Consider the following 26,785-nt stretch of genomic DNA (forward strand, 5'->3'; position numbering starts at 1 on the left):
GTGCTCTTACGGGGCACAAATCTGCACTGAGTTCTGTGCGCATGGGCTGAGCTCCTCGGTGGGAGCAGTGAGCACTCAGCTCTGCACAGCACTGGGCTCTTTCACACATCTCAGCTCAGGGCAGGGGAAGGGGATTCGCACCTTTAGCTCCTTCTTAATCCCCAGCTGGAATGAAAGATCTTCTCTCGACATTTATTCAATCTCCAATTTTATTTCTCATTATTAAATCATGGAATTGGCCAAAAATGTTTAAATTAAGTGAAAGGAAGAGAGATTTGTGAGAAAATTGAAGACTCTTTGAGGAACTGAAGAGTAATCTCCGTGGATGAAGGAAGCCGCAGTTGCCAAACCCGTAAGCAGAAGGATCAAAACGTGGCAGAAAAGGAGAAAATTGCATATGTTTCATGTCTGCTCCCCTGAACCTCCCCTAAAAGCCTCTGGTGGTTTAAAGAGAGGGAAAATGGTTCTGATGAGGGCAGAGGATGCTGAGGGCTCCTTGCAGCTGGTGTACAAGCTCAGGATCCAGCTCAGACCCATGATAGGAGTGGTGTTATTGGTGGCACATGAGAAGCATGAAGCAATGAGGAAAACACCGTGGCCAGAACTTATTGAGGATGGTTTTCCTGTTCGGGTTGGTCAGGTCCAGCTCTAAAAGTGCCATAACACCAAGATGGGGCTTGGGCTGCTCCGTCCCCTCAGGTGGATCTCACCGGGCTGAATGCTCTCCTGCTTTGTCCTCATTCTGCAGCTCCAGTGTCAGTGAGAACAGCCATCAGCATCCCCTGCTGGGAGGTGACTCTGGTTCCCATGGCCTCTTTAACCCTAGGGGAGATGGCTGTGGGAACTGTGAGAGCATGCCAGGGGGGTCAGCGGGTCTGGAAAGGCTTTGGAAGCAGATACTCATCCTCTGAGGAGGAGTAGATTGGGACCCATCAAACTCAGTTCCCCCGAACAATGAGGCAGCAAAGAGATAAGAGCATCACAGCAGAGCTGGCTGGGGCTGTATTCAAGCTGGCACCTCAAGGTGAAAGACTGCACTGTGCTCACAGGTCCGTACCGTCCCCATTAACACCGTCTTTAATTAATGCACCGGTCACTTTCTCACACTTACAGCCCTGACCCAGCAAGGCTCACGCAGACATCTGTGATATCCAGGTAATCTGTAACCACAGAAAGCCGCACCTACAGTGTATTTGAAATTAAAATGTAGGCTGCTGGTGCCAGCTGCCAGCTGGACTACGTTGTTTCTTCCTTCTAGCAACTAAATAGCACAAGAAAGCCCTGCAAAATTAAAAAAAAAAAAAAAAAAAGAGCTCTGAATGCAGTGGAGTTCTTTATCTCCCTGAAACAGATAGGAGAAGTCGTGGGGAAAGGAAAACCAAATGGAGACAAAGCTGTCCCTGGAATGTATAAAAAGAAGCAAAGAAGCCATTCAGAGCACGTGGGGAGATGCTGTCTTACGGGGACGATAGCAAAGCAACGTTCATTTCTGCCCGCCTGCCTGGGAACAAACCCAAAGAATGTTGTGTCAACAGGACAATAAGAAAGAACAGCAAAGTGCTTTCTTTTCCCGTGTTAAATGGAAAGCACACATCCAGCCCGGTGCTGGCGGCTGGGAGGGCAGCTGGGCTGGGGGTGCAACCACCGGGAGATAGTGCACGCGGTGCAGGCTGCGTGATGCACGCCTGACCGCCCCTCCTCACACGGCAGCAGCGCTGCGTTTCGCCCCGGGACCTCAAAGGTCCGCGCAAAAATCAGCTCCGTGCGCCGGGCGCGGAGCGGCGCAGCATCTCCGTCTCCATGGCGACCGGCCCGGCCCCGCTCACGTGACGGGGGGAGCGGTCACGTGATGTTTGGTGGCTACCGAGCTGTTTCCGGGTCGATGCGGGACGCGGCCGCCGGGCCTGGGTGAGCGGGGCCGGGGTGTGCGGGGCTCAGCTCGGCGCTGCGGGCGGCGGCGGGCACGGGCATCGCCTCGCGGGGCGGAGGAAGCTGTGGCAGCCGGGCCCGGGCGCGGAGCGGGGCCGGGAGGGGCGCGGGCAGCGCGCTGAGATGCGGAGGCCTGCGCGTGTGCGGGCCCACGCGTGGGGATTCCGCTCCTCCCGATGCTCTGAGGCCGGTGCGGCTGTGGGGGTCCCCGGGTGCCCGCTGTCTTTCCTCGGTGCTCAGCCCCTGCTTCTCGCGGTCGGGTGATGTTTCTGGCGGTGTTTTGCACGCTCCCTCCCTTTGTTTTGCTCCCTGGGGCTGGGCTCGGGGCTCTTTGTGGTCTTTTCCAAGTCGCTGCGATGCTGTGGGAACTAATTGTTTTGGGTCAGGTCGCAGAAGATGTTTGGGCTGACTTGCTTCGTGGCAGCTGGGCGTGCCGAAATGTGCTGTGTGCTTTTTGCAGGTGTCCAGGTCATCCACCTGCATGTCATCCACGAATTAATTCCTCTGAAGGACCATCTTTGCTCCTGGTTGGTTTATAGCACTGTCTCCGAAGTATTTTTCACTTCGCTGTCAGTGTTCTTGTGCTCCTCTTTGCAGATGCTGTGCCTTGTGCCACCTTCCAGCACTGCTCAACTATAGGCAACAAAGGTTGCTTGTCAACAGCTCTCAAAGACCGAGCACGTTGTTTGCAATCCATGCTGTCACTGGGACAGCTCAGAGTTGTTTCAGGATGAATTATTCCTTGCGCCATCAGTAGGACAACACGTAGAGATGTGTGCCCTGCACATTACCCTGTCCTGCTCACGTGCAGACAGCATTCATGGGAAATGTGTCACGCTTGCTCTGCGTGCTTTGTTAATCCTTGCTCTTAAGTAATGGCAGTGATGCAGAAATGCCCCAAGTGTGACAAGTTGTCATAATTAACATGAAATCTAATGAGAAGAGTCATGGAGAAAATAACTGCCCTTTGACATCGCTTGGCATTGGCTTGCCAAAGTGAAGCTTCAAGAAGACAACGTAAAATTCAGAGGTGATGAGCGTGGCTGTGGTTAGGTCAGTACTCTGATAGGGCAGCTGATGGGGACAGGATGTGTGAATGGACCCAAGTTGCTGAGGACAAGATGACTGTCCTCTGTCGTCTTGCTTCTTGCTGTGATGTCAAAGTCGGTGGAGATGGAGGTGTTCTGGGCAGTTGGATCATGAGGAGAATAACAGAATCACAGAGTTGTAGGGGTTGGAAGGGACCTCTAGAGGTCATCGAGTCCAACCCCCTGCCAAAGCACCTCCCTAGCCCAGGTTGCACAGGTAGGTGTCCAGGTGGATCCTGAACATCTCCAGAGAAGGAGACTCCATCCAGAATGATGTAAATGCTCAGCATAGCTGGGGGAAAGCAGGACAGGAGGGCCCGTTCCTGCAGGCACAACAGTGTGCTGTCCACCACAGTACCCTTGTGTCAGATGGGTTTCCATCTGACACCCAGTATCTCTCCAGGCAAGCCAGCAGCCCATGTGTGATACATGGAGTCCTTCTTCCTGTGCTGTTTGTTCTGTGGTGTGCCTAGATATGAAGGGCATGTTTATCTTTGAGACACATTAAACAGCTGCAGAGTGGAATTGGCAGAACGTGCTTTTTGTCCTGGCCAAGTGACGGCCTCCTGTGTTCTCGTGAGCGTGGTGTGACACAGCACTTGTGTTCTAATTAGAGGCCCAGGTCTGCAAGCAGCACAGAACAGCAGCTCTGTGTGGAGTCAGAGGGGAAGTGATGATACGTGCCCTTGTGTTGAGTGAGACACTGCTGTCAGTGCAGATGAGAGCCCTGAGAGTCCTTTACTCTCCAACTCGAGTAGCTCATGACACGCCGTGTGCCTGCTGATGGAAGCCAGCTAGCTGAGACTGTTGAGCTCCAGGCTGTTCTGCATTGGCCTGATTTTAACAAACCAACCAGAGGCAGCTTTGCTTAGTGGTTTTCGACCAACAGAGTGCTGTGGATCCTCCTTCCTTTTTTCCCCCCACCCAAAAAGCTCTTTCCTTCATTTTGTCCAGGTGAAATGTGGGCACCTCTGGGGTGAAGCTGATCTGAGCCACTCAGGTGTAGTCATAAATGCATTGTAAACTGTCAGCACGAAGGACCACGGATAACTGTTGGTGCTCCAGCCACCAAAAGAGCTGCTTTGCATCAGGGTGTAAAGACCTCGCCATGACTTCAGTGCACTTCAGCAATTAGGAGTCCCCGGGCTGATGGTGACTTGTAGTCCTTGGGCAGAGGAAGTGTGGGGATGAAAGCCCCCCTTCGAGCTCTCTCTTGAACAGCTCTTTGCTATTTCCCCAGTTCTCAGCAGCCTGCAGCTGTTTGTGAGTACCTGTGAAAATCTCACAGTCCCCTTGCAGGGCACAGAAGTGATCTTGTGCAGCTTGGAGCGTGTTGGGAATGGTCCTGGGAGAGCGTGGGGCTCAGAGGCTTCTTATGTGGACTGTATGATTGAAAGTGGGCTTGTTTAGCTCTCTGGGATTTCTGTGGTTTTGTTTTTCTTACTATTTTCATTGTTTTGAGTTTGATTGCTTTTTTTTTTTTTTTGTCCTTCTGATTACTTTATCACTGTAATCTTTCAGTTGAAAGATGAAGGAGTAAAATCCATGGCCCAGCCCGTCGCTTTCTTTCCCACACTCCCAAGACTGGAGGTGATGCTGACTGATGGCATGCTCTGTTCTCTGTGTTAACCAGAAGTCCAAGAAAGGAGCATGGACCAACCCAGTGGCAGGAGTTTCATGCAAGTTCTTTGTGAGAAATACAGCCCTGAGAACTTCCCGTATCGCCGCGGTCCTGGAATGGGCGTGCACGTCCCAGCAACACCACAGGGCTCACCTATGAAAGGTACATGTCAGTGGGGTGGTGGGTGGATCAGTTTCCTGCTGGTTCTGGCTTATGTTGGATGAAGAGTCGCCCTGAGTTGCCCAGAAAAAGGCATGTCGTGCTGCATTATGATGTGTTCCTCACTAGAAGGTGAGACAGCTGATGAGCAGAGACTGAAAGTGCTTGATCCGTATGTGGGATTGCTCCGTGTACAGTGGAATCATGCTGTGCCATCAGCTTGCATTGGTTGCTGCAGGTACAGAGGGAGTCCAGTGCACATGGGACTGGACTGTATGTAATCCAGGTGCTGAGCAGCAGCATCTCCAGTGAGGACTCTTTCGTGACGAGTGGCTTGAGTAGATTTGTGCTTTGCTTTGGCTCGTCTCAAGGCATCAGCTGATCTCTGAGCATGCTTTTGCTGAACTGCAGGAGAAATCCTTCTCCTTTGCTTCTGACTGCACTGCCTGAAGGCAATATCAAGACTGACATGTGTCTGAAGTGCTGTGCTGCCCATATACGTCCTTCGGTCTTGTGCACTGTAGAGCCTGCGTTGCTATTTCATGCTCTTTGAAGTACAGGGTGGGTTTTCGGGAGGTTCCAGTCTCTCGGGAACCGAGTGAGAGCAGCTAGTCCCGGCAGACCCCGGCAGCTCTCTCTCGCGAGAGGCTGACGTGGCGTAGGCGTTGCCAGGGAAACGGCGGGGGATTTAAAACGATCGGAACCCGGAAGTACCGCTCAGTCCTCGTGATCAACTGCTTTGGAGTCGGCACAGCCGGAGCTGCAGTGGCTGATTGAGGTACAGGGTGGGTTTTCGGGAGGTTCCAGTCTCTCGGGAACCGAGTGAGAGCAGCTAGTCCCGGCAGACCCCGGCAGCTCTCTCTCGCGAGAGGCTGATGTGGCGTAGGCGTTGCCAGGGAAACGGCGGGGGATTTAAAACGATCGGAACCCGGAAGTACCGCTCAGTCCTCGTGATCAACTGCTTTGGAGTCGGCACAGCCGGAGCTGCAGTGGCTGATTGAGGTACAGGGTGGGTTTTCGGGAGGTTCCAGTCTCTCGGGAACCGAGTGAGAGCAGCTAGTCCCGGCAGACCCCGGCAGCTCTCTCTCGCGAGAGGCTGACGTGGCGTAGGCGTTGCCAGGGAAACGGCGGGGGATTTAAAACGATCAGAACCCGGAAGTACCGCTCAGTCCTCGTGATCAACTGCTTTGGAGTCGGCACAGCCGGAGCTGCAGTGGCTGATTGAGGTACAGGGTGGGTTTTCGGGAGGTTCCAGTCTCTCGGGAACCGAGTGAGAGCAGCTAGTCCCGGCAGACCCCGGCAGCTCTCTCTCGCGAGAGGCTGACGTGGCGTAGGCGTTGCCAGGGAAACGGCGGGGGATTTAAAACGATCAGAACCCGGAAGTACCGCTCAGTCCTCGTGATCAACTGCTTTGGAGTCGGCACAGCCGGAGCTGCAGTGGCTGATTGAGGTACAGGGTGGGTTTTCGGGAGGTTCCAGTCTCTCGGGAACCGAGTGAGAGCAGCTAGTCCCGGCAGACCCCGGCAGCTCTCTCTCGCGAGAGGCTGACGTGGCGTAGGCGTTGCCAGGGAAACGGCGGGGGATTTAAAACGATCAGAACCCGGAAGTACCGCTCAGTCCTCGTGATCAACTGCTTTGGAGTCGGCACAGCCGGAGCTGCAGTGGCTGATTGAGGTACAGGGTGGGTTTTCGGGAGGTTCCAGTCTCTCGGGAACCGAGTGAGAGCAGCTAGTCCCAACGGCTGTTCTCGCGAGAGGTTAACGAAGCGTTAACGAGGTGCAGGTGTTAACGAGGTAGGTGTTAACGAGGCATAGGCGTTGCCAGGGTTTCAGCGCCCTCGCCCACACTCCTCAGCTGATTAGGGCTGAAGGGGTATATCCCTGAAGGGCTCAGGGAGGGCCGCGAAGTATCACATTACAATTCATATCTATATATATATTATTATAAACCATTATTTATTTATTTACTCTCATTTTTTTTTCGCTTCTTTGTTTTTATTTTTTTTTCTGTCATGGTCTCTACAAGACAGAGGGCTTGCCTTAAGAAGGCTGTGGCGACCCAGACAGAAGGTCTGCCTAGAAGTGTGGCTACACAGGTCTCTGGTTGCAAGGAGTGTCAGAGCCTGCTACTACTAGATGAGGGTGCTAAGCAGTTCTCCTGTGCAAGGTGTGAGCAGGTGGAAGATCTGCTTAACATGGTGGTTGAATTGAAGGAGGAGGTTGAGAGACTGAGGGCCATCAGGGACTGTGAGAGGGAGATTGACTGGTGGAGTAACTCCCTAGAGTGCCAGAGAGAAAGGTACCAGGGAGATCCCCCACAGTTTCTGGTGGACTCCCTGACCTGTCCCCGTAGGGCAGAAGGGGGATATCTGAGGGATGGGGAGGGCTGGCAGAGAGTCCCTACTCGGTGCCGTGGGCGATCTCCCCCTCTGCCTCCCCAGTGCCCCCAGATACCCCTAAGCAATAGATTTGCAGCATTGGAAGTTGAAGAGGTGTTAAGGGGTGAAGTGCAGGAAGATTCCCGCAGGAGGTCACCAATGGCAAGGCAGTCACCTCCGTGCATTGAGACTGCTGCTACTAAGAAAGAAAGGAAGGTGATCGTAGTGGGTGGCTCCCTTCTAAAGGGAACTGAGGGCCCCATTTGCAGACCAGACCCAAACCGCAGGGAAGTGTGCTGTCTCCCTGGGGCTCGAATCAGGGACATTACTAGAAGACTCTCGGACTTGATTCGCCCCACCGACTACTACCCATTACTAGTAGTTCAGGCAGACTGCAATGAAATATCTCAGAGAAGTCTGCGAACTATGAAAAGAGATTTTAGGGGATTAGGGCGATTAGTTCAAGGGGTGGGAGCACAAGTGGTGTTTGCTTCCATACCTTCTGGGGCGGTGAAGGACACAGAATGGGCTAGGAAAACACAAGTGATGAATAACTGGCTGAGAGGTTGGTGTAGAGATAGACACTTTGGGTTTTTTGACCATGGGACAGTTTACTCGGCTCCTGGCCTGTTATCTGTTGATGGGACACACCTATCCCAAAGGGGGAAACGAATCCTAGCACAGGAGCTAGCTGGACTCATTGAGAGAGCTTTAAACTAGCTGTGACGGGGGAAGGGGATAAAACAGGGCTCTCCAGTAAAGCGCCTAAGGAGGCTGTGCTGGAAAAAGGGGTGAGGCAGATATCTCAGCTGAAGTGCATCTATACCAATGCACGCAGCATGGGCAATAAACAAGAAGAGCTTGAAGCCATTGTGAGGCAGGCTAACTATGACCTTGTAGCTATTACAGAAACATGGTGGGACCTCTCCCATGACTGGAATACTGGGATTGATGGCTACAAGCTCTTCAGAAGGGATAGACAGGGAAGAAAGGGTGGTGGCATAGCTCTCTATATCAAAGAGTGTTTTGATGTTGAAGAACTAGTGGTTGGAAATGACAAATTAGAGTGTCTATGGATTAGGATCAGGGGGATAGTCCTTAGGAGTGACATCGTGGTGGGGGTCTGTTACAGACCACCTAGTCAGGATGAAGAAATAGATGAGATGTTCTATAAACAACTCGTAGATGTTGCACGATGGCCAGCACTCGTTCTCATGGGGGACTTCAACTTCCCTGATATATGCTGGAAATACAATACTGCGCAGAGGAAGCAGTCCTTGAGATTTCTAGAATGTGTGGATGATTGCTTCCTGACTCAGCTGGTGCAAGAGCCTACCAGGGGAGATGCCTTGCTTGACCTACTTTTCACTAACAGGGAAGGACTAGTAGGGGATGTGAAGGTTGGAGATTGTCTTGGCCAGAGTGACCATGAAATGGTGGAGTTTGCTATTCTGGGTGCCGTCAAGAGGGTGACTAGCAAAACTATTACCTTGGACTTCCAGAGGGCAGACTTTGACCTGTTCAGGACACTTGTTGCAAGGGTCCCTTGGGACTTGCTCCTGAAGGGTAAAGGGGTCCAGGAAGCCTGGATGCTCTTCAAGATGGAAATCTTAAAGGCACAGGAGCAGGCAGTCCCGGAGTCCTGTAAGTCAAGCCGGAGGAGCAAAAGACCAGTGTGGATGAACCGGGATCTTTTGTTGAGACTCCGAGAGAAAAGGAGAGTCTATGTCCTCTGGAAGATGGGTCAGGCTACTTGGGGTGACTACAGAGAACTGGCCAAGATCTGCAGGCAGAAAATTAGAAATGCTAAAGCCCAGCTTGAAATTAGGCTGGCTACTGCTGTAAAGGAGAACAGGAAACCCTTTTACAAATATATTAACAGCAGGAGAAAAACTAAGGAAAATTTCCCTCCTTTACTCAACGAGGCAGGCAATATAACCACAGATGATAAGGAAAAGGCTGAGGTTCTCAATGCCTTCTTCACATCTGTCTTTAATAAACAGGACAGTTATCCAAATGGTACTTGCCCTGACCTGGAAGTCTGGGACGGGGTGCATAATGCACCCCCTGTGATTCAAGCAGAGACGGTCAGAGATCTTCTCCTCCATCTGAACTCCCACAAGTCCATGGGGCCAGATGGGATCCACCCAAGGGTGCTGAGGGAGCTAGCGGAGGTGATTGCTGAGCCACTTTCTGCCATCTATCAGCATTCCTGGTTATCTGGAGAGGTCCCACAAGATTGGAGGCTTGCTGATGTGACTCCCATCTTCAAGAAAGGCCGTAAGGAAGACCCGGGGAACTACAGGCCTGTCAGCCTGACCTCGGTATCAGGGAAAGTTATGGAACAGATGTTATTGAGGGAGATCACACGACACGTGCATGGCAATAAAGGGATCAGACCCAGCCAGCACGGGTTCACCAGGGGCAGGTCGTGCTTGTCCAACCTCATCTCCTTCTATGACTGGGTGACCAGACAGGTAGATGAGGGAAAGGCTGTTGATGTAGTCTACCTGGACTTCAGCAAGGCCTTTGACACGGTCTCCCACAGTATTCTCCTAAGGAAACTGGCAGCCCGTGGTGTGGACAGGTTCACTCTTCTCTGGGTGGAGAACTGGCTGGAGGGCCGTGCCCAGAGGGTAGTGGTTAATGGAGTTAAGTCCAGCTGGCGTCCTGTTACGAGTGGTGTCCCCCAAGGGTCAGTTTTGGGGCCCATCTTGTTTAATATCTTTATTGATGACCTAGACGAGGGAATTGAGTGTACCCTCAGTAAGTTTGCAGATGACACAAAGCTGGGAGGATGTGTCAAACTGCCTGAGGGTAGGGAGGCCCTTCAGAGGGATTTGGATAGGCTGAACAGCTGGGCTGAGCTCAATGGGATGAGGTTCAATAAGACCAAGTGCCGGGTCCTGCACTTTGGCCACAATAACCCCATGCAATGCTATAGGCTTGGGGCAGAATGGCTTGAAGAATGTAGAGAGGAAAAGGACCTGGGGGTGTTGGTTGATGCTCGGCTCAACATGAGCCGGCAGTGTGCCCAGGTGGCTAAGAAGGCCAACAGCATCCTGGCCTGTATTAGAAATAGTGTAGCCAGCAGGAGCAGGGAGGTGATCATCCCCCTGTACTCAGCTCTGGTACGGCCGCACCTCGAGTACTGTGTTCAGTTTTGGGCCCCTCACTACAAGAAGGACATTGAGGCCCTGGAGCGTGTTCAGAGAAGGGCAACAAAACTAGTGAGGGGTCTGGAGCACAAGTCTTATGAGGAGCGGCTGAGGGAGCTGGGATTGTTTAGTCTGGAGAAGAGGAGGCTCAGAGGAGACCTTATTGCACTCTACCACTTCCTGAAGGGGGGTTGTGGTGAGGAGGGGGTAGGCCTCTTCTCCCTGATAAGTAATGACAGGACGAGAGGGAATGGCCACAAGTTGCGCCAGGGAAGATTTAGATTAGACCTCAGGAAGCATTTCTTTTCTGAAAGAGTGGTCAGGCACTGGAATGGCCTGCCTAGGGAGGTGGTTGAGGCACCATCCCTAGCGCTGTTCAAGAAGCGTTTAGATGAGGTGCTAAAGGACTTAGTTTAGTAGTTGGGTAGAGATAGTGATAGGAGGATGGTTGGACTAGATGATCTTATAGGTCCTTTCCAACCTTATGAACTTATGAACTTATGAACTTATGAAGTGGGTTAGTTTGATGCCCTTTAGTCTTCCCTCAAGCTCTGATGTTTGCATGTGGTTCCCTGTTTGTGCAGATGACCCTGAGATGCCCGTTTATCCCACCGACCTGCTGCCTCTTTGTATAACCCCTCGCCCATCTTCGCTTGTATGTTTAGTTTAAATTTCCGTCAGGTCAATTTGTGCCATAACCAGCCCCAAGGGGGAAAATAGCCACAGAAGATAGCTGGATGGGAATGTACAGTAACTGAGTTTGACAGAGGAGAAAAAAAGGGCCTGAGGTTAGGTAAGGATAAAACATACAGCGTGTCGCTCAAAATTAAACAGAAAGTGGGCTCAGTAGAATCTTCAGTCAGTGCCCTCCCTCTTATGTGCCTGCACACGCCTACCTGAGTTGTTTGGGAGCTGAAGACAAGGCACTTGGGCCCTAAAATGTGAGCGAGCGTGACCTACATGTGCATCACAGCTAATCCCCACAGTATAACACTTTTAAAGGAAAGAAGCCAACTGATAGTGAGCCAAGAAACTGGACATCTCCAGTCGCTCTGACTCCTGTCTGCTGTTAGGATCCCTGTCTGGTTGTGTAGCAGTTGAGTATGAAGGACACAGGAAAAGGGCCATCTCTTTACCTAAAAGCTCATCATTACATTTCAGTGGACTTGGATATTCAACAGAGATGAGAGAATACTGTATGGGAAGGATTAAGACTGATGGCTTGTGTTGCCTTAATGGGGATTTCTTGGACCAAAGAGGTTTCCTGTGACCAATGCGTAGCTTTTTAGTTTGTCATGGTTTGAAAAGAAAGAGCCTATAAAAGACATGTTTAAATATATCCTCGGCCCATGTGGGCTAAGCAGAAGAGGATAAGGGGCCTGGCTGTGTGCAGCTGACAGTCCAGCTAGTGCTGTTTCCTATCTGCAGCAACAGATGCCTGAGGAGGAGTGTAAGTTCAGGCCAAAAGTGGCTATCAAGTACAAGGAGCTGTCCTTGCTGCTGTGCTGTGGGCAGCAAGTAATGCAGAGCTTTGACACCGTGTGACATACTGCATTGAGATGCAAGGAGACTTCTTGATGTACATTGCTCATTTGTCACGAGAGCCACGTTTATCCCAAACTCTTAAACGTGTGTGAATCGTGGACTTTCCATGTGATGAATTTCACACCTCGTTGGGCCGAGCTGTTGTCTGTAGTGAAGGCACGTGGTGCTGACTGTGGGGCATCTTCTCTCTCACCCTTTCAGATCGACTCAACCTTCCCAGCGTGCTGGTGCTGAACAGCTGTGGCATAACCTGTGCAGGGGATGAGAACGAGATCGCCGCCTTCTGCGCTCACGTCTCCGAGCTTGATCTTTCTGACAACAAACTGGAAGACTGGCACGAGGTAGAACAGCCATGTGTGCACCTCCATGAATAGCCCTGATGCTTTCTGTAATGCCTGCGAGTGCACTGCAGGTTATAAGAGCACTTTTCATTCATTTGAAGGAGATACGTTTCTGTTTGCGAGTTCCTCCTCATTTTGGGAGGTGGTGCTTATTTAGTTTGACAGCTCGAGAGCCATAAACGTGATAAATCTAATCCATTCAGGCACTTGACTCCATTTTCCTCTTGACTTATGATCTTGGCCCGTGGGTGACAAATGTATGTTTTTTTTATTGTGCACAGCACTGGAACTGGCATTTCAGAAGTCGAGAGGTTAATGAGCAGTGTGGTTTCCAACAGAGTAAGAGCAGAGGAGGTCTGAGGAGCGGGAGTTAATTCCCAGCTTTGCCACCAAATCTGTACTACTGGGCACCGTATTTCTTCTCTCTCCTCTTTTGTTTTGGCATCTGCAAAATAGGTTTAATAACATCTACATCAAAGGACACTTTTGAAGCCTTGTTAATTAGTGCTGAACGCTGCTGTAAGATGCTCTGAAGTGCTCGGCTGAAACACGTTAGGAAAATGCAATGTAACATGATAATAATTGCAATCTGTTGTTGTTCCTCACTGGTTTATGTTCTGCTTTTAGCTCAGTGTTTAGTGTTGAAAGTGGAAACAGAAAGGAAGAGCAATGTAAAGGTATTATATTTCTGTCACACTAAGCTCCAGTGTCTGCAGAAATGCTGCTGCTCTGGCACTGGGGTCACCAGAACTGGGGATAGGTTTCCCTGTTCCTTTTACTTCCTTATTCACCCAAAAGGTGAGGAGGAGAGAGAGACCTCGGTCTCATCTGTTGAGATCAGAGCCAGGGGAGATGATTTCACGCTGAGGACATCCCTGTTGGTGCCTTGCTGTCCTGTGACCCTTTTTTGTTGCTTCGATGTCCTTCCAGTTTGAGTGCTTCATTCTTAAGGCTTGTAGTGCCCAAAACATGACATCACCTGAGCTGAGGCTTCATCAGCTCCAAGTGAGACAGAGTAATTCCTCCAGCATCACGTGCATCATACATGAATTACAGCTTTGCAAGAGACTGTTGTCCTTTGCTGGCAGCTGCTCTGTGCTGTTGACCTGTGTATGTCATGGTCTTCCCAAATCTCTCTTATCCCAGCTGCTTTGTGGAGTGGAGCTCCCCAGCGAGGTGCTTTCTGACTCCTTGCCACGTTCTCAGTGAATGTCTTTTCCCCAGTGTTGATGCCTTGACTGTCCTTGCAGTGAACTTACACCTTTTGGCCTTGGCCTCTGCTCACGTACACGATGGCAGTCCTTCCCACCTCAGGTTAAGAGACTTCAGGTCTTCAACAGTTCTGCCCACTGGCAACGTCACGAGTGGCATTGAGCAGCACAGTGCCCTCGTGGTGTCTGCTGGTTTTGTATTGAACTCTTGTAACTTAGAGCAGTAGTCCAGGGGCTGTTCCAAGTCCTCTGCTCTCCGATGTGAGCGGTGTGCAGATGGCCTCAGAAGCTGACATTCCATTATGCAACTTGTCACTGAGTCAGTTACTCAGTCGAAGAGGAAAATTAGATTGATGTGATGTGTTCTTTACAAATTGACGCTGCCTGGCTGTTCTGTTCACTTAATCATTTTTAGGTGGCCACAAATTGACCACTTGAATAACCTTTTGCAGTATCTTTCTGTGTATTGGTGGCATCCAGGTCAGCACCTACCCTGATCTCATGACCCATGATGTATGCTGCACTCCAGAGCTGTACCCCATCATCTCTGGTTTTACTCTTCTTCTTTCTGCATCTTTCTTCCTCACCTCTCTGCTACCATGCCCTCAGCACCTGGTACACACAGAGAAAACAAGAAGCCCCAGGCAGAGATTCCCAGCGTTTGGATTGATTGCAGGAAAGCTGCTGCTTTGCAGAGTAATGGAATCAAATACGAAACTCAGTGTGTGTGTACAATGAGCTCGTGGCAAAACAGTAGAATCTGTGGCTAGTGGGGAGCAGTGGGAAGCTGAGAGAGAGGTTGGTGACAGCAGAAACTCAGGTGACATAGGCATGGCCACTGTGCTGCAAGGAGGGATGGCAGTGTTCAGAACTGCAGCCCCAGAACTGTACTGCTGCAGCAGCAGCTGGGTATTCAGGTGGATTTTATGACCTCTTCCAGAGCCTTTCTTTCTTTCTCTTATCAAGCTGCCCAGAGATTGTAATTAACCAATCAAACTAGTTCAGTGAATAGCTGGACTATGAATTTCATCGTTATCCACAAGCCTAATTTTTTCCCCCCCATATAATTTCTTTGAGCCTCATGGTCATTCCTTCATTCCTAGAGGCCTCCTTTCAGGAGAGGGGATATTATTGCACAAGGTCTGATTACTCCCTGATACACGTATCTTTCTTTCTCTCTCTTTTTGTTTTCTTCTTTTTTTTTTTTTCTCCCTCCTCATTTAGGTCAGTAAAATTGTGTCCAACGTTCCCCACTTGGAGTTTCTAAACTTGAGTTCCAACCCTCTCAGTTTGTCCGTTTTAGAGAGAAGGTGTGCTGGGTCCTTCGCTGGTGTCCGCAAACTTGTGCTCAACAACAGCAAAGCTTCCTGGGAAACAGTCCACACAATCCTGCAGGAGTTACCTGAGTAAGCACGGGGAGCTGGGCAGGGAAAGGGGTGCTCAGTGCACACAGCTCAAGGCTGTCCTGACAACTGACGTGGTGAGGAATGAGTGGGGTGTGAGGAATTGAACGTGATAAGTAGAAGAAAATGGAATTTCTTCTTCTTGGGAGCTTGGGAAGTGGCCAGGTGAAGGCTTGACAGCAGCTTCAAAGCTGTGCAGTGCTGCAGAGCCCACCAAGGCTGCTCTTCCACGTCCTGATACTAGTGCTGAGAGATGGATAATGATCCTGACAATGCAGGAGGCGACTCACTGCAGAATGAATGGTGCAGTGCATACCTGCACTAATGGCTTTTGAATGGGATGTAAATCTGCGGGTCTGGCCACTAGTCAAGTAATATTTCATCATGTTTTTCTGTGCAAATGTGTTGATTTCTGTGGCTTGGCCATGGTCCACCTTGGCAGTGGCATTCAATTTCCCCAGATGTCCTCGGTGGCTTCAGTTTGATACCAGATTCCTCCTTTTGCAGTTTTGTAAGCTGTGATGATGGCAGCAGTATATTCCCTGTACAAGAGGAGTTGGAGGAGCGAGTGCACTGTCTGAAAACTTAGTGAGACGAGGTGGGGAGAGGCATCATGTAGAAAAGCACCTCATTAAATTGAGTGCACTGAGAGCAAGTACAAGTCACCACTGGAGATGGGCTGGTGGCTCATCAGGTACAAACGTGGAACACCACCCCAAAGGATCTGTTTGACAAGTTGTACAGCTAAAAGTATCCGGGGACCTGGAGGGATATGTAGAGCTGTGGACTCCATTAGGAGTGCTCAGAGTGCTCTCTGAGCTGAGGTGTTGAATCAGATAAGAGCCATTAAAGAAAGTCATGTTGAAGCAGCGTGTGTGCAGCCCTGCACCCCAGGTGGCCATCATTTCACAGGGTTTATTAAGATGATGGCATGATCTTTCTTCCCCATGCAGCTTGGAGGAGCTCTTCCTGTGCCTTAACGACTACGAAACAGTGTCTTGTTCTCCAGTTTGCTGTCAGTCTCTCAAATTACTCCACATAACTGACAATAATCTTCAAGACTGGACTGAAATCCGAAAACTGGGAATTATGTTTCCGTCTCTGGACACACTTATTCTGGCTAACAACAACCTGACGACCATCCAAGAGTCGGAAGATTCCCTCGCAAGGCTGTTCCCCAACCTGAGATCCATCAATTTGCACAAATCAGGTGAGTGCCCTGAAGTCTTGTGATGTCAGTTGATCAGAACCTTTCCTCCTGAGAAGGTGAAAAACGCACGTAGTGCTGCTTGAAACGTAAGCCTCAGGGTTGGTTGCTGCTGCAGTCAGCACTGAGTCCTTCAAAGTGTGAGAGAAGGCAGCTGAAGACATCAGTGCTGAGCAGGAGCATAAATCTTCTGGATGGTTCTGGTGCTGTGGCACAGATGAAAATGGCCAGTTACCTTTGGCACTGCCTGTCCTGCCAGGTGATGTACTGAAGCACACTGACCTGAGGAATGCAGCGTTGAGGGAGGAAAACAAGCAGGAAGTGCACTTGCTCATTTCTGTTGGCTTTACCTCTTCGTAGGTAGTCATTGCCTAGGTGATGAGTCAGAGCAAAGTGGACTGGCAGTTACTCCAAGTGAGCTGGCAGAGGGCTGATGTTGTTAGCAGTTTCCTTCTATTTCCTGTCCCTGCCTCAGGCAGCTCTGAGGAAGGATAAATAAGTGTCTGACAGCCAAGAGGACTGAAGGAATCCCATTTGCCTTTCCATCTCTGTGTTTCATCTTGGGTGGGACAAGCACAAGTGTAGATGTGTACCCTTGACCCTTACATGCCACATCAGCCAAAGCTGTCTGTCACCTGTCCTCAGATATCAGAAATGCACCACCATTTTTGCTCGAGGCTGCTTTACACTTCAGCCCCTGGGATTTTTCAGCTGCTGCTCCAGAAGGAGAACGAGCATTGGGAGTACTGGGAGGCACACCCAGATGCTCAGAGAGGGGAGGCTGCAGGGCAGGCTGGGAGGACTGTGTGTTCAGCTGCAGAAGTACTTAATGCATCATCATCTTTTATTCTCTGCAGCCTTAAACGCTGTGTGAGCAATAGCAAGGTGTTAAGCCTGGGTGGAAGGTACTTGGGTTGACATGCTTTGCAGTGTAAGCATCAAAGAATCCATATAAAAAAGGCTTAAACGTAACCAAAGGAAGCAAAGCCTGTTCACCTGCATTTGAAAGCACCACCTCACTGAGGAGCAGGTGCTCCTGAGATAAGTGTTGGCAATTTTGGTTCCAGGTATTTAAGATCTTGAGATTCTGTGTTGCGTTTTTGTGGCTTGTGAACTAATCATTGAATAGAGTCCAGAAGTCCCAAGGAGGGTGTTAGGAAAAAATGGCAAAGCAGAGACCACTGTAAAAGCTGAGCTCCAGAATCACCTGCATAGAGCATCTTTCCAGACTGATACAGCAGCGTGGGAGAATTAAAACTACTCTGTCTTGCAAGCAAATGGAGGAGGTGTTTTCAGTGTGTCATGAGCAAGAAGCTTCTTCTTTCCAGAGAAACTTCAGTAGACACTTGCCTGTCACATATGTTGTTTGCCTGTGTTTGATAGTCTTGGATACAGTATGTATTATCTGTGCATGTGTGTAAGCAAATCTTCTCTTCTGAGCAGGTCTGCATTGCTGGGAAGACATTGACAAGTTAAATTCTTTTCCCAAGCTCGAGGAAGTGAAATTGCTAGGAATCCCTTTGCTGCAGTCCTACACCACTGAGGAGCGCAGGAAGCTGCTAATAGCCAGGTCTGTTGCTTGGCTCTCCAGGTCTGTTGCTTGGCTCTCCAGGTCTGTTGCTTGGCTCTCCAGGTCTGTTGCTTGGCTCTCCAGGTCTGTTGCTTGGCTCTCCAGGTCTGTTGCTTGGCTTTCCTGTGCAGACTTGTGAGCTGAGACCTGGGGGATGAGGCTGTAGGAGATGGAGTTCCATATGAAGTCACAACTCTGAAGGACTGGAGGATTTGTTGGGGTTTTTTTTTGCTGTTTGGGAAAGAGGGGAATAAAAACCTTTAGTTTTAACTTCTCCGTGTTCCCAAGAATGTTTTGAGTCCCAGACATGCATGTGTGCACGATGCATGCGCGTGGTGAAATGGGAGCAGCAGTCTGCTGATGGTAACGTTGTGGCACGAAGCTTTCAGCAGTCCCTGTCTCGTTGTTCACCAGTATTTGGGTTTCTTTTCTTGCTGACTGTACTTCTCGGTGTCTGCAAGCAGGTTGCCATCCATCATCAAGCTCAATGGGAGCATTGTTGGCGATGGGGAGCGAGAGGACTCGGAGCGGTTCTTCATCCGATATTACATGGAGTTCCCAGAGGAGGAAGTCCCATTCAGGTATGATCCCTTTGTCTTGGAATAGAGAGCTGGGAGTGAAAGGCAGTGAGGCCAAAATGAAGGCAAACACAGAGCTGATGTTACAGCTGGGCTAGCTGGGCTGTGAAAAACATATTCCTCAGCTCCCTCCTGTCTTGCCACCTTCGTTCTGTGTGAGTTGATGCTGTTACATTAGAGTGTTGTTTGATGACTTGTAGCATCACTCCTGAGTGAAATTTGGTCTTTAAGTGTCTGTGTCGAGTGTCATTAAACAACATGACTGTTAAGTTTGTGATCTTCATTGCTTCCTGGCCTCCCGGAGGCTGGCTTCATAATCCACCTGTGCTTGGGAGTCCCCAGAAGTCAGTTCAGATCGTGCTCTTCAGTGCCAGGCCAGGGCATCTAATCCTCATGGCCATCTGGTGTGGAACGAGCCTGGCGATGAGAAGCTGTCCCCTCACTTTAAAGCTCACAAATGGCAAGTTTGATGACTTTTCCTTGCCAAAAAGTGTGCCCAATGACCTGTTAATCTTAGTAAACTAATGAACTTTGACAGATGCTGCTCAGTCTGCATCTTCTCTTCACCAGCATCTATTTAGTGCTTCTTAACGGGCTGAGGAAGGATTGTGGAGTGCCCAGCCACTGCACTGACATCCCTTGTGCCCCATGAGTTTTCCAAACAGCAAAGCTTCAAAGCTTTCTTTACAGAAAAGAGGACAAGAGGGACTGTGTGTGTGCAGAGCTGCAAGGGGATGCAGATAGACGTAGGGACAGGGTGAGGAATTGAAATGCAAAGAGGTGGCAAAGATGTCAACAGCATCTGGTCGGTGTTTACGTTGGTCAGTCAGTGTTTCCCTTAGATTAACTCGCAGGTGAAACTGCCTCTTGGTTTTTTGGAAGAGCTGTGTGTGTGGCCTGCCAGTACAGCGAGGACATCAGAAGGGTGGAATGGGGAATTGAGGGCAGGGTGCTTTGTACGAGTGCTGATGAGTCCAGCAATGCTGCTATTTGCTAAAGGCGTGCTGGGGTCGGTTCTGAGGCGAGGGGCACCGGTGTAGTCAGGGAGACAAGACAGCAAGAGGGTCCTGCCTGCGCCTTGTTCTGAGGGCAAGTCCTGGCTTGTAATTTAAGGAACTCTCTAAACGAAAAAAATGAAACAAACGTTGGAAGGGATAGCAGCACAGGCAGAAAATGCAGGGGGGGAGGGAGGAGAAGGGCAGAGGGGACTGTAAGCTCATGGTGCTGCTCCTGGAATGGATTTTTCTCAATACCATCTGATTATTTCTAAGAAAATTGTTGCAGGTCTCGGTGTTTGTGGCTCAGGGCAGTCAGGCACAATGCAAACAGGCTCAGGGTGCCTGGGAAAGGCAGCTGGGAGAAGGCAAAGCAGGCCTTTGGGCTGGAAGTGATTTTTCAGGTACAGACTTAAATAGAGGGTAAAGTTTGAGCAGCCCTTTGGTCATGGTGGAACAGATGTGCTGCCCTGAGCTCAGGAGGAAGGGTTTGGGCAGCAGAGGGAAGGCAAATAGCTGTCAGGCTCTGATGTTGTTCCTGCTTGTTGATCTGGATTTGTGTCTGTAGGCACTGCAGTGACAGGAGCCTTGTGTGTCCAGGAGCAGTGTACTGTGGAGGAGTTAGCCCAGTGTATAGCCCCAGGAACTCATGAAGCATATTCTGGCTGTGTAAGACAGATCTCACCTGTCTGGTGAGGCTGGGCTGATCTTGACCAGCATGCTGACTGTATGCCATTGCAGTAAGATCCTGCAGAAATCTGCCGTCAGTTCCTTAACCTTTAAACACTGTTAGAGTCCTTTTCTCAGTCAATGAGTTCATTGTCTGAATCCCTTCATCTGTGCAGTGTATCCAAGAGACTTGTGTGGCCGCTGAAGGGGGTTATTCTGTTCTGGAGGAGCTGTTCCACTACAGTGTCTTTTCTAATGAGGCTGCAGATGGCTGAGAGCATCCCTCGTGCCTGGGTTCAGTTCCTGGACCCGAGCACAGCAGCCCTGGCAGCCCAGAAAGCTGGCATTCTTTGCAGAGGGGTTTTATGTGTGTGTGTTTGTTGCTGGAGCTTCCTCCCCTTTGCTCCAGATCTGGTGTGGTCTCTCTGGTTTGTAATTAGAATCAAATCAGGACACATGCATGTTGTTGCAGGGGTTCAGCATCTGCATTGCAGTGCAGCCTCAAGCAGAGGGAGACAACAGCAGTGCATGGAAAATGCACCAGTGCAGGCAGCCCCCCCCCTCCAGGCTGTCGAGGCACAGTGTGCAATGAGCAAACAGGGAGCTCAGTCTCAATAAACCTCCCCTTTTGTGTTGTGCCTCTCCACGAGCTGCAGCTTGAAGGGATCGGAAAAGGAGTGAAATGGACAGAAATAATCTCTCCCTCTGGATGACGTGGGTTAGAAAGGAGTGCTGAGTGTACAATCCAATATTGGCTGGCTTCTGGAGTGATGTTGTTGTGTCTGTGGGTTTTTAATGAGTCCTCTGCTCTGGTCTGCTGTTTATCTGCAGAATATCAGAGGCACTTGTAGCCAGGCTCCTTTCTCCAGCATCCTCTGCTCTGGCAGCCAGTGCCTGCCAGGCTGCAAGGGGCGACTGTGGGAGTCTCCAGGGTGCCAATTACCAGGGCACCAAATGCTCATGGTGCCTTCGTCCCTATTGATCAGAGGGGATCCAGTCTTTCAGACTACCACCTTCCCATCCAGACTGCAGTTAGTGTACGAGGAGCCTGCTGCAAAGCTTGTCCTGCCAAGAAATGCAAGGTGACATTGTATATTCACATGTGTTTGGGTAATTCTAGCCCGTTTGGGGTACTTCTCCCTCTCATCCTGCTGGAGGTTTGTCCCTCTCGTTTACACACTGTACACCACCAGCCTGTGGACAGCACTGTGAGGATTTGCTTGCCATCAGGAGTACACAGTGTAGCACTCATGCTTGCTGCAGGCAGAGCCCAGCAGGTAAAGTCTGGGAAGCACATCGTCTCCTCCCGGCACTAATGGCTTTTCTAAAGCAGCCCGATGGTATCAGCCAGGTGACTGTGAGAGCAGGGCACCAGCCTGCATTTGGACACTCAGCCCCGGTGAAGGCCCATTTTGTCTGTGAGACAAGGGAAATCCTAGTGCCTGGAGGCCCTTACCTCATTTCCCAGCAGACAGAGGGGCTGCTGTTCTCCAGGAGGACTCCCAAGGGTCACCATCCTGCCAGGTCCTGTCATCTCTTGACAGGAGCAGTGACACAGCAGCGATCACATTCGGCCCGGGCTCGGATCGGGAACAAAAAGAGCTTTCTGTACAGCACCCAGTGGAGGGCCTCTGAAACGTTACCTTTTCTCTGCAGCTCTCAGCCTTTGTCATTTCAATTGCATTATGTGTTGTGCTGCCTTTTTGCCCCTTTCCCAGCCAGGCAAGGGAGGTGCTGCATTCCTAATGGCAGCAGTACCAACTGAAGGTGGTAGTCACAGTGTTTTCTGGAACTGTAGGAGCGTGGCATAGAGCACTGCTGCTCAGTCGCCCCTGTGGAAGGCCTTCATGGTTTTGAAACCAGTCAGCCTGAATGTCTCGGGTGGGTTCATGCTGGTGCTGCAGTGCATCTGGGGTCTGTGAGACAAGGGCTGGAGTGATGGGCTTTCTGATTCGTACCTGCTCTCGTGCTCAGCACTGTGCTAGAGGAAGAGTGTGTGCTGTGTGAAGTGTCAGGCCAGCAGAGCAGAAAACAGACTCCTACCAATCCAGATTTATTCCTGATGGATGTCAGTTTAGGTTGTCTGACTCAAATCAAGGCTGAATGTTGCCTCATGTGAGAAAAACACAGCTCCCTGAAGTACCAGAGATGTGGTGAAAAATGGAAAAGGAAGCCTGAGTTGTTTCTGTCGTCGCTGCAAAGCACGGCTTAACGTTTGCAATCTAATAGTGTCCTTGGGTGACTGCAACCAAAGTGAAACGATGGCTTGTGAAGAGTACGATGGCCGTCTGAGGGACTGCACTGTAACTCTGGACTTGTTTTATCTGCAGGTACCACGAGCTGATCACCAAGTACGGGAAGCTGGAGCCCTTGGCTGTCGTGGATCTTCGGCCGCAGAGCAGCGTGAAAGTGGAGGTTCACTTCCAGGACAAAGTAGAAGAGATGTCGATCCGTCTTGATCAGACTGTGGCAGAACTGAAGAAGCACTTAAAAACTGTCGTGCAGCTGTCCACCAGCAACATGCTGCTCTTCTACTTGGACCAGGAAGCCCCCTTCGGCCCCGAGGAGATGAAGTACAGCTCACGAGCTCTGCATTCCTACGGCATTCGGGATGGAGACAAAATCTACGTGGAGCCCAGGATGAAATAGCCTCTCTCGACCACCCCACACACCCACACACATGCATTTAGGGAGTTTTTGCAAGGCTTTCATTTCGGTCGGTCAGTTGAGGTTTGGTTGTGTTTCTGTAGCAGGTGATGGCTTAGCATGGAGCGAGTGTCCTGATGGCAGAACCTCCACCCACCACAGGTGACCTCGAGGTGACTGACTTCAGTGCGTGTGTCTCCGTGTGTGCAATACCCCCTTGTTTTCTTTGATGCTCCGGTATACTCGTGATCTGGCATGAATGCTCAGTTGCTGAAGCTGAAGAATGCTGGGGCCCGGAAGGGAAAGGACAGCTTGGTGTGGAATTTGACCCGTTTAGTTTTCTTTTTCTAAAAAAAAATGTGGGTTTTTCGGCACCACCAGAGCACCTTAGCTATCCAGCTGCATCTGGAGCTTGGTTTTCCAGCTGGGTGCTGTCTCGTAGCCTTTTGTCACACTCAAGCCCACTGGAAAGATCTGAACCAACGTTTGGTTTGTATCAGAGCTCAGGTATTTAGTGTTCAGCACATCCACTTGGCTCCACTGGTCGGTGTGAGCACACAAGATGAGGGAGAGGCAGGGATGCTTCGAGAAAGAAAGGATTTCCTTTAAAAATGCATGCTTTAGCCATGCTGTCCTATCGTGAGTTTGGGGAAGGATTGCTCTCTGTGTCCACAGTGTCTGCAACCTGTAGCACTGTCAGCCTGCAAGTGAGGCAAGCCCAGCCCTATAATTTGAGAAAGGAGTGGTGTGTTGGCTTGTGTTGGAGGGCTTCTGGGGTGCTGGGTCAGAAATGTGGTGAGGAGTGTGTTCCCCCATTGGCTGGGAAATGTCCCTGCGATGCTGAAAGGTCTTCCAATGAGCACTTAACCTTGTACCGGTGTGTCCCAAAAGTGGAATGGCTGAAATTGCTCTCCTGGGAGAGAGCAAGACTCGAGTTGAAGTTTGTTTGTTGTTGTTGCACCAGAAATGAAACCTGGCACTTTCCCTGGGGACCCCTTGGCTGTGGGGTCTTCATTTAGGGTCCAAACTAGCAGAATGTGTTGACTCGGATCAATTTCTTTGACGGTGGGTCCAAAAGCACCTATACCCACGTGTATTGTAAAGCAGGTGTTCACTAGATCCCCCTCCCCCCACATGCACCTTGTAGGCATTGTGTGCTGCTGCTTCAGTTAGCCCCCCTTTCCCAGCACAGGTTCCTGTGCGATGAAGCCCTCGGTCCTTTATATCTCTTGTAAAAATCAGACAGCCGTTTCGCTTTACTCTGTCCTCCCTTGTTCTTCTGTCATCCTGACAAGCTGAAGACTTTTCAAATTACCTGGTTATAAGCAACTGCATCTAATTTTCTGAAGCCGTGCCGTGAGGGCTCTGGTTACCCGTGAACTCCTGACCGTCATTTTGAAATGCTCCCTGTCCCCACGTGCACTTTTTTCCCGAGATGCTTTTGTCCACGCCACCAAGCTCCTTTGTAGCCTTGGAGTTGTGTATTTCTCTTCATATTTTACCTAGGTCGTGGGGTGGGGTAGGATGGGGAGGGGACAAAGTATTATCTCGTAATCTTCAGGTTTGGGGTTGTAGGGACCGTTCAGAGGGGATTAGTTCTGCAGTAAGGATTAAAAATGGGAGGACTTAAGACAATTATTTCTGCTTCATCTCCCTGCCAAAATCATCCATCTCCTGGCGCCATGGAGATGAGCAATAGTAAACAGAGCAGGAGTCACCATTGGTAGTGTAGAGACCTCAGCCATGGCTGCAGTACCCATAGAGCACGAGCAGGGAGATGGTGGCAGTGCACCATAAGGTGATGCTTTTATAAGCTACAGCTTTACTGAAGATGTATTTTCCATTTGGGCAGCGAAAGGCATTTTGCTGCCCCATAGCAGAACTCTTAAGCCAACACTTCTGTATGATATATATACATAGACATGCATCGGAAAAGTTGTGTTTAATAAGATATTTTGTTATAGAGCAAAGTTTTATGAAGATATGGTTGTTTAATATGAGAAGCCTATTTCTCCTGTTGACCTCCTGTTTAAGTACATCATCCATCGGTCGCCGCGTTGTCCAAATTAGGCAACCAGCACGGATGCAGAGGAATCTCTGATCTAATTCTGCAGAGCAGTAATTGCCTACATGGATATATTGATGGCATTGTAACTGGTATTAGTGAGATGCTGTAATTACTGACCAGCTTGCTCAGCACAATTAAATGTCTCAGTTGCAGAGAGGGAAATAAACGAAGTCCATTACTAAAGGGGATGTGGAAGAAGACCTGACCATGCACACTTCTATGTTTGCTCGCCCGCTAGGAATTACCCTCATCTGCACAGGGAGCAGTGCTGCCACTCTGCCAGCTGGGCACTGCCAGTAAATAACAGCTTTATTGACTGTGCAACTGGGGGGAACTGGAAGATGAACAAAGAGAATCGCTTGCTGTGTGTGTATCGCCGGGGATTTGGCATCAACACCCCAACTGGCTCCTCGGTACGAACGTGCACCTTGCCATGTCATAGAGGGCAGGTTGCTCCTGGACAGTGTTCCCAGGCTGTTGAGGCAGCAGCAGAGTGTGCACAGGGTGAAAACCAAAAGCATCGGTTGGCTTCCCAAGGAGAAAGAGCCACATCTGAAACCAGGAATGAGTGACGTGTCTACGTGACAGGCTTTGAGAAGTGGGATGGGGTGCTGTGCAAGCAACGTGCCAGGGTGTCCCAAACTGGGTGGCTTTCCTGGTGTAATGGCTGCTGGGGGAGGGTCCTGTGCCTGGGCAGTGTTAGCACTCATCTTGGGGAGAGAGTGGGGGCTGTGAACGAGAGGAGCTTTGGGGTTGGCAGTGGGCAGTGAGGGCACCCCGAGCTGGCAGGAGGTTCCCTGTCAGTCCCGGCTTTGTTGATGTGCATCTGCTTGAGCAGCAGCAGCAGCTCGGTGCTTCTGCCCTGTTCCTTCAGCAGAGCACAGGCTTGTGAGCTTCCCCAGCTCCTGTGCTCTTTTCTCAGAGCGCTGCTTTTGTCGAGAACTGTTCTGCTGTTCATGCATAGAAAATGTGCCGTGGGCAGTGGGAGAAGCGCCTGGTCCGTACGGATTTGGGTAACAGCTACATACCAAAGTTCAGCACGGCTCTGCTCGCTGGGATGAGATGCTGCGCCGTCGTTGTGTTGCTTTACTTTTATTTTTGGAGACGTCCTCATTGAATATCCATGCTCTGACCAGATGTTACAAGCACGCTGCTTACCCGGCGATGCTCTGAATATGCATGGCCTGGTGGCTGTCCCCACGTGGCACCATGTTGAGGAGGACTCGTGTGCATCCCGATGGCACCACGCTGTCCCCGGGGCCTGGGCTGCTCAGGGTGTGTGCTCACAGCCCCACGCAGTGCTCTCGGGTTTGGCTCTGGGTCGCCCATCCCCTGCTGCCATCGCTCTGCCTCCGCCGCTTGCCGTCTCAGCTTGGAAATGAGATTCTGTTCCGTGTGCAGATTGGAAAATGCAAACCGTGTGCTGAAAGCAGCCTGGAGGCTAAAATATGTATTCCTGGCTGCTGTGCCACCCTCGGAGCTCACGGAGCCTTTGTAGGCAGCGGGCAGTGGGGCGGCCACGGCCATCTCAGGCCTCCGCCGCTGTGATTGCAGTTCTGCACTTACTGGAAACTTCAAACATGATTTAAACATGAAGGTCTATTCTCGCACCCGATTAATTATGCATCTGTATGTAATTCTAAAGGAAAAAAAAAAAAGGGAAAGCTGTAAGTCTATATCCGTTTTTATGCTGGTTTCTCTCATGGGGATTATACTTCGCGCGCCGACAATTTGCCTTTGGTTTGCTCGCAGACTGAGAGGTGGAATTCAGGCCACTTGGGTCATTGGTTTGGATCAATTCAATAAACCTATTTAAGTTTTTGCACAAAACACAGTGTGTCCTCAGCTTTGAACTTTGTTCTTTCCCCAGGCAAAACCGTTTCCCTCCGTCTCACCCACAACGTGCGGCTTTGGGCAGAGTGCAGGGGGCCGAGACCGCGGTGTCCTGGAGCAAACCTTTGCACGGGCTTTGTCCTTGGCTGCAAGAAGAGAACACAGCGAGGCCCTGCCTCGTCCTTCAGTGCTTGCTTTTCTGGAGGCTGAACATGAGAAGAAAGCGTTATCTTGGAAATAAATAAAGAGTGGTTTGCTCTGCTCCGCTGCGCTCAGCTCTGCAGGATGGGCGCATCCCCTGGCAAAAGAGAAAATAGCTTAGAAGAGAAAGTCTTCCCCAAAGAGGCAGTGAAACCTCATCAAACTTAATCAATGTAGACTTGGCCC

General features: G+C 50.4%; 1 protein-coding gene across 2 annotated transcripts; it reads left to right on the forward strand.

Annotated features, from left to right (window-relative positions):
• The first annotated feature begins 1,876 nt into the window (after positions 1–1,876).
• Positions 1,877–25,221, forward strand: TBCEL (tubulin folding cofactor E like). 2 transcript variants are annotated; one of them, XM_065738492.1, is made up of 8 exons: positions 1,877–1,908; positions 4,651–4,800; positions 12,079–12,218; positions 14,654–14,835; positions 15,786–16,042; positions 17,483–17,609; positions 18,074–18,190; positions 22,182–25,221. In XM_065738492.1, exons 2-8 carry the CDS (start codon positions 4,668–4,670, stop codon positions 22,498–22,500), a joined length of 1,275 nt encoding a protein of 424 aa, XP_065594564.1. In that variant the 5' UTR covers positions 1,877–1,908; positions 4,651–4,667; the 3' UTR covers positions 22,501–25,221. The 2 variants fall into 2 exon arrangements, with proteins under 2 accessions (XP_065594564.1, XP_065594565.1); XM_065738493.1 differs by having other exon boundaries at positions 4,654–4,800.
• Positions 25,222–26,785: the final 1,564 nt, after the last annotated feature.

The sequence above is a fragment of the Cyrtonyx montezumae genome, unplaced genomic scaffold (assembly GCF_038088225.1).
Source record: "Cyrtonyx montezumae isolate F1298 unplaced genomic scaffold, pur_monq_1.0 scaffold_22, whole genome shotgun sequence".
NCBI lineage: Eukaryota > Metazoa > Chordata > Aves > Galliformes > Odontophoridae > Cyrtonyx > Cyrtonyx montezumae.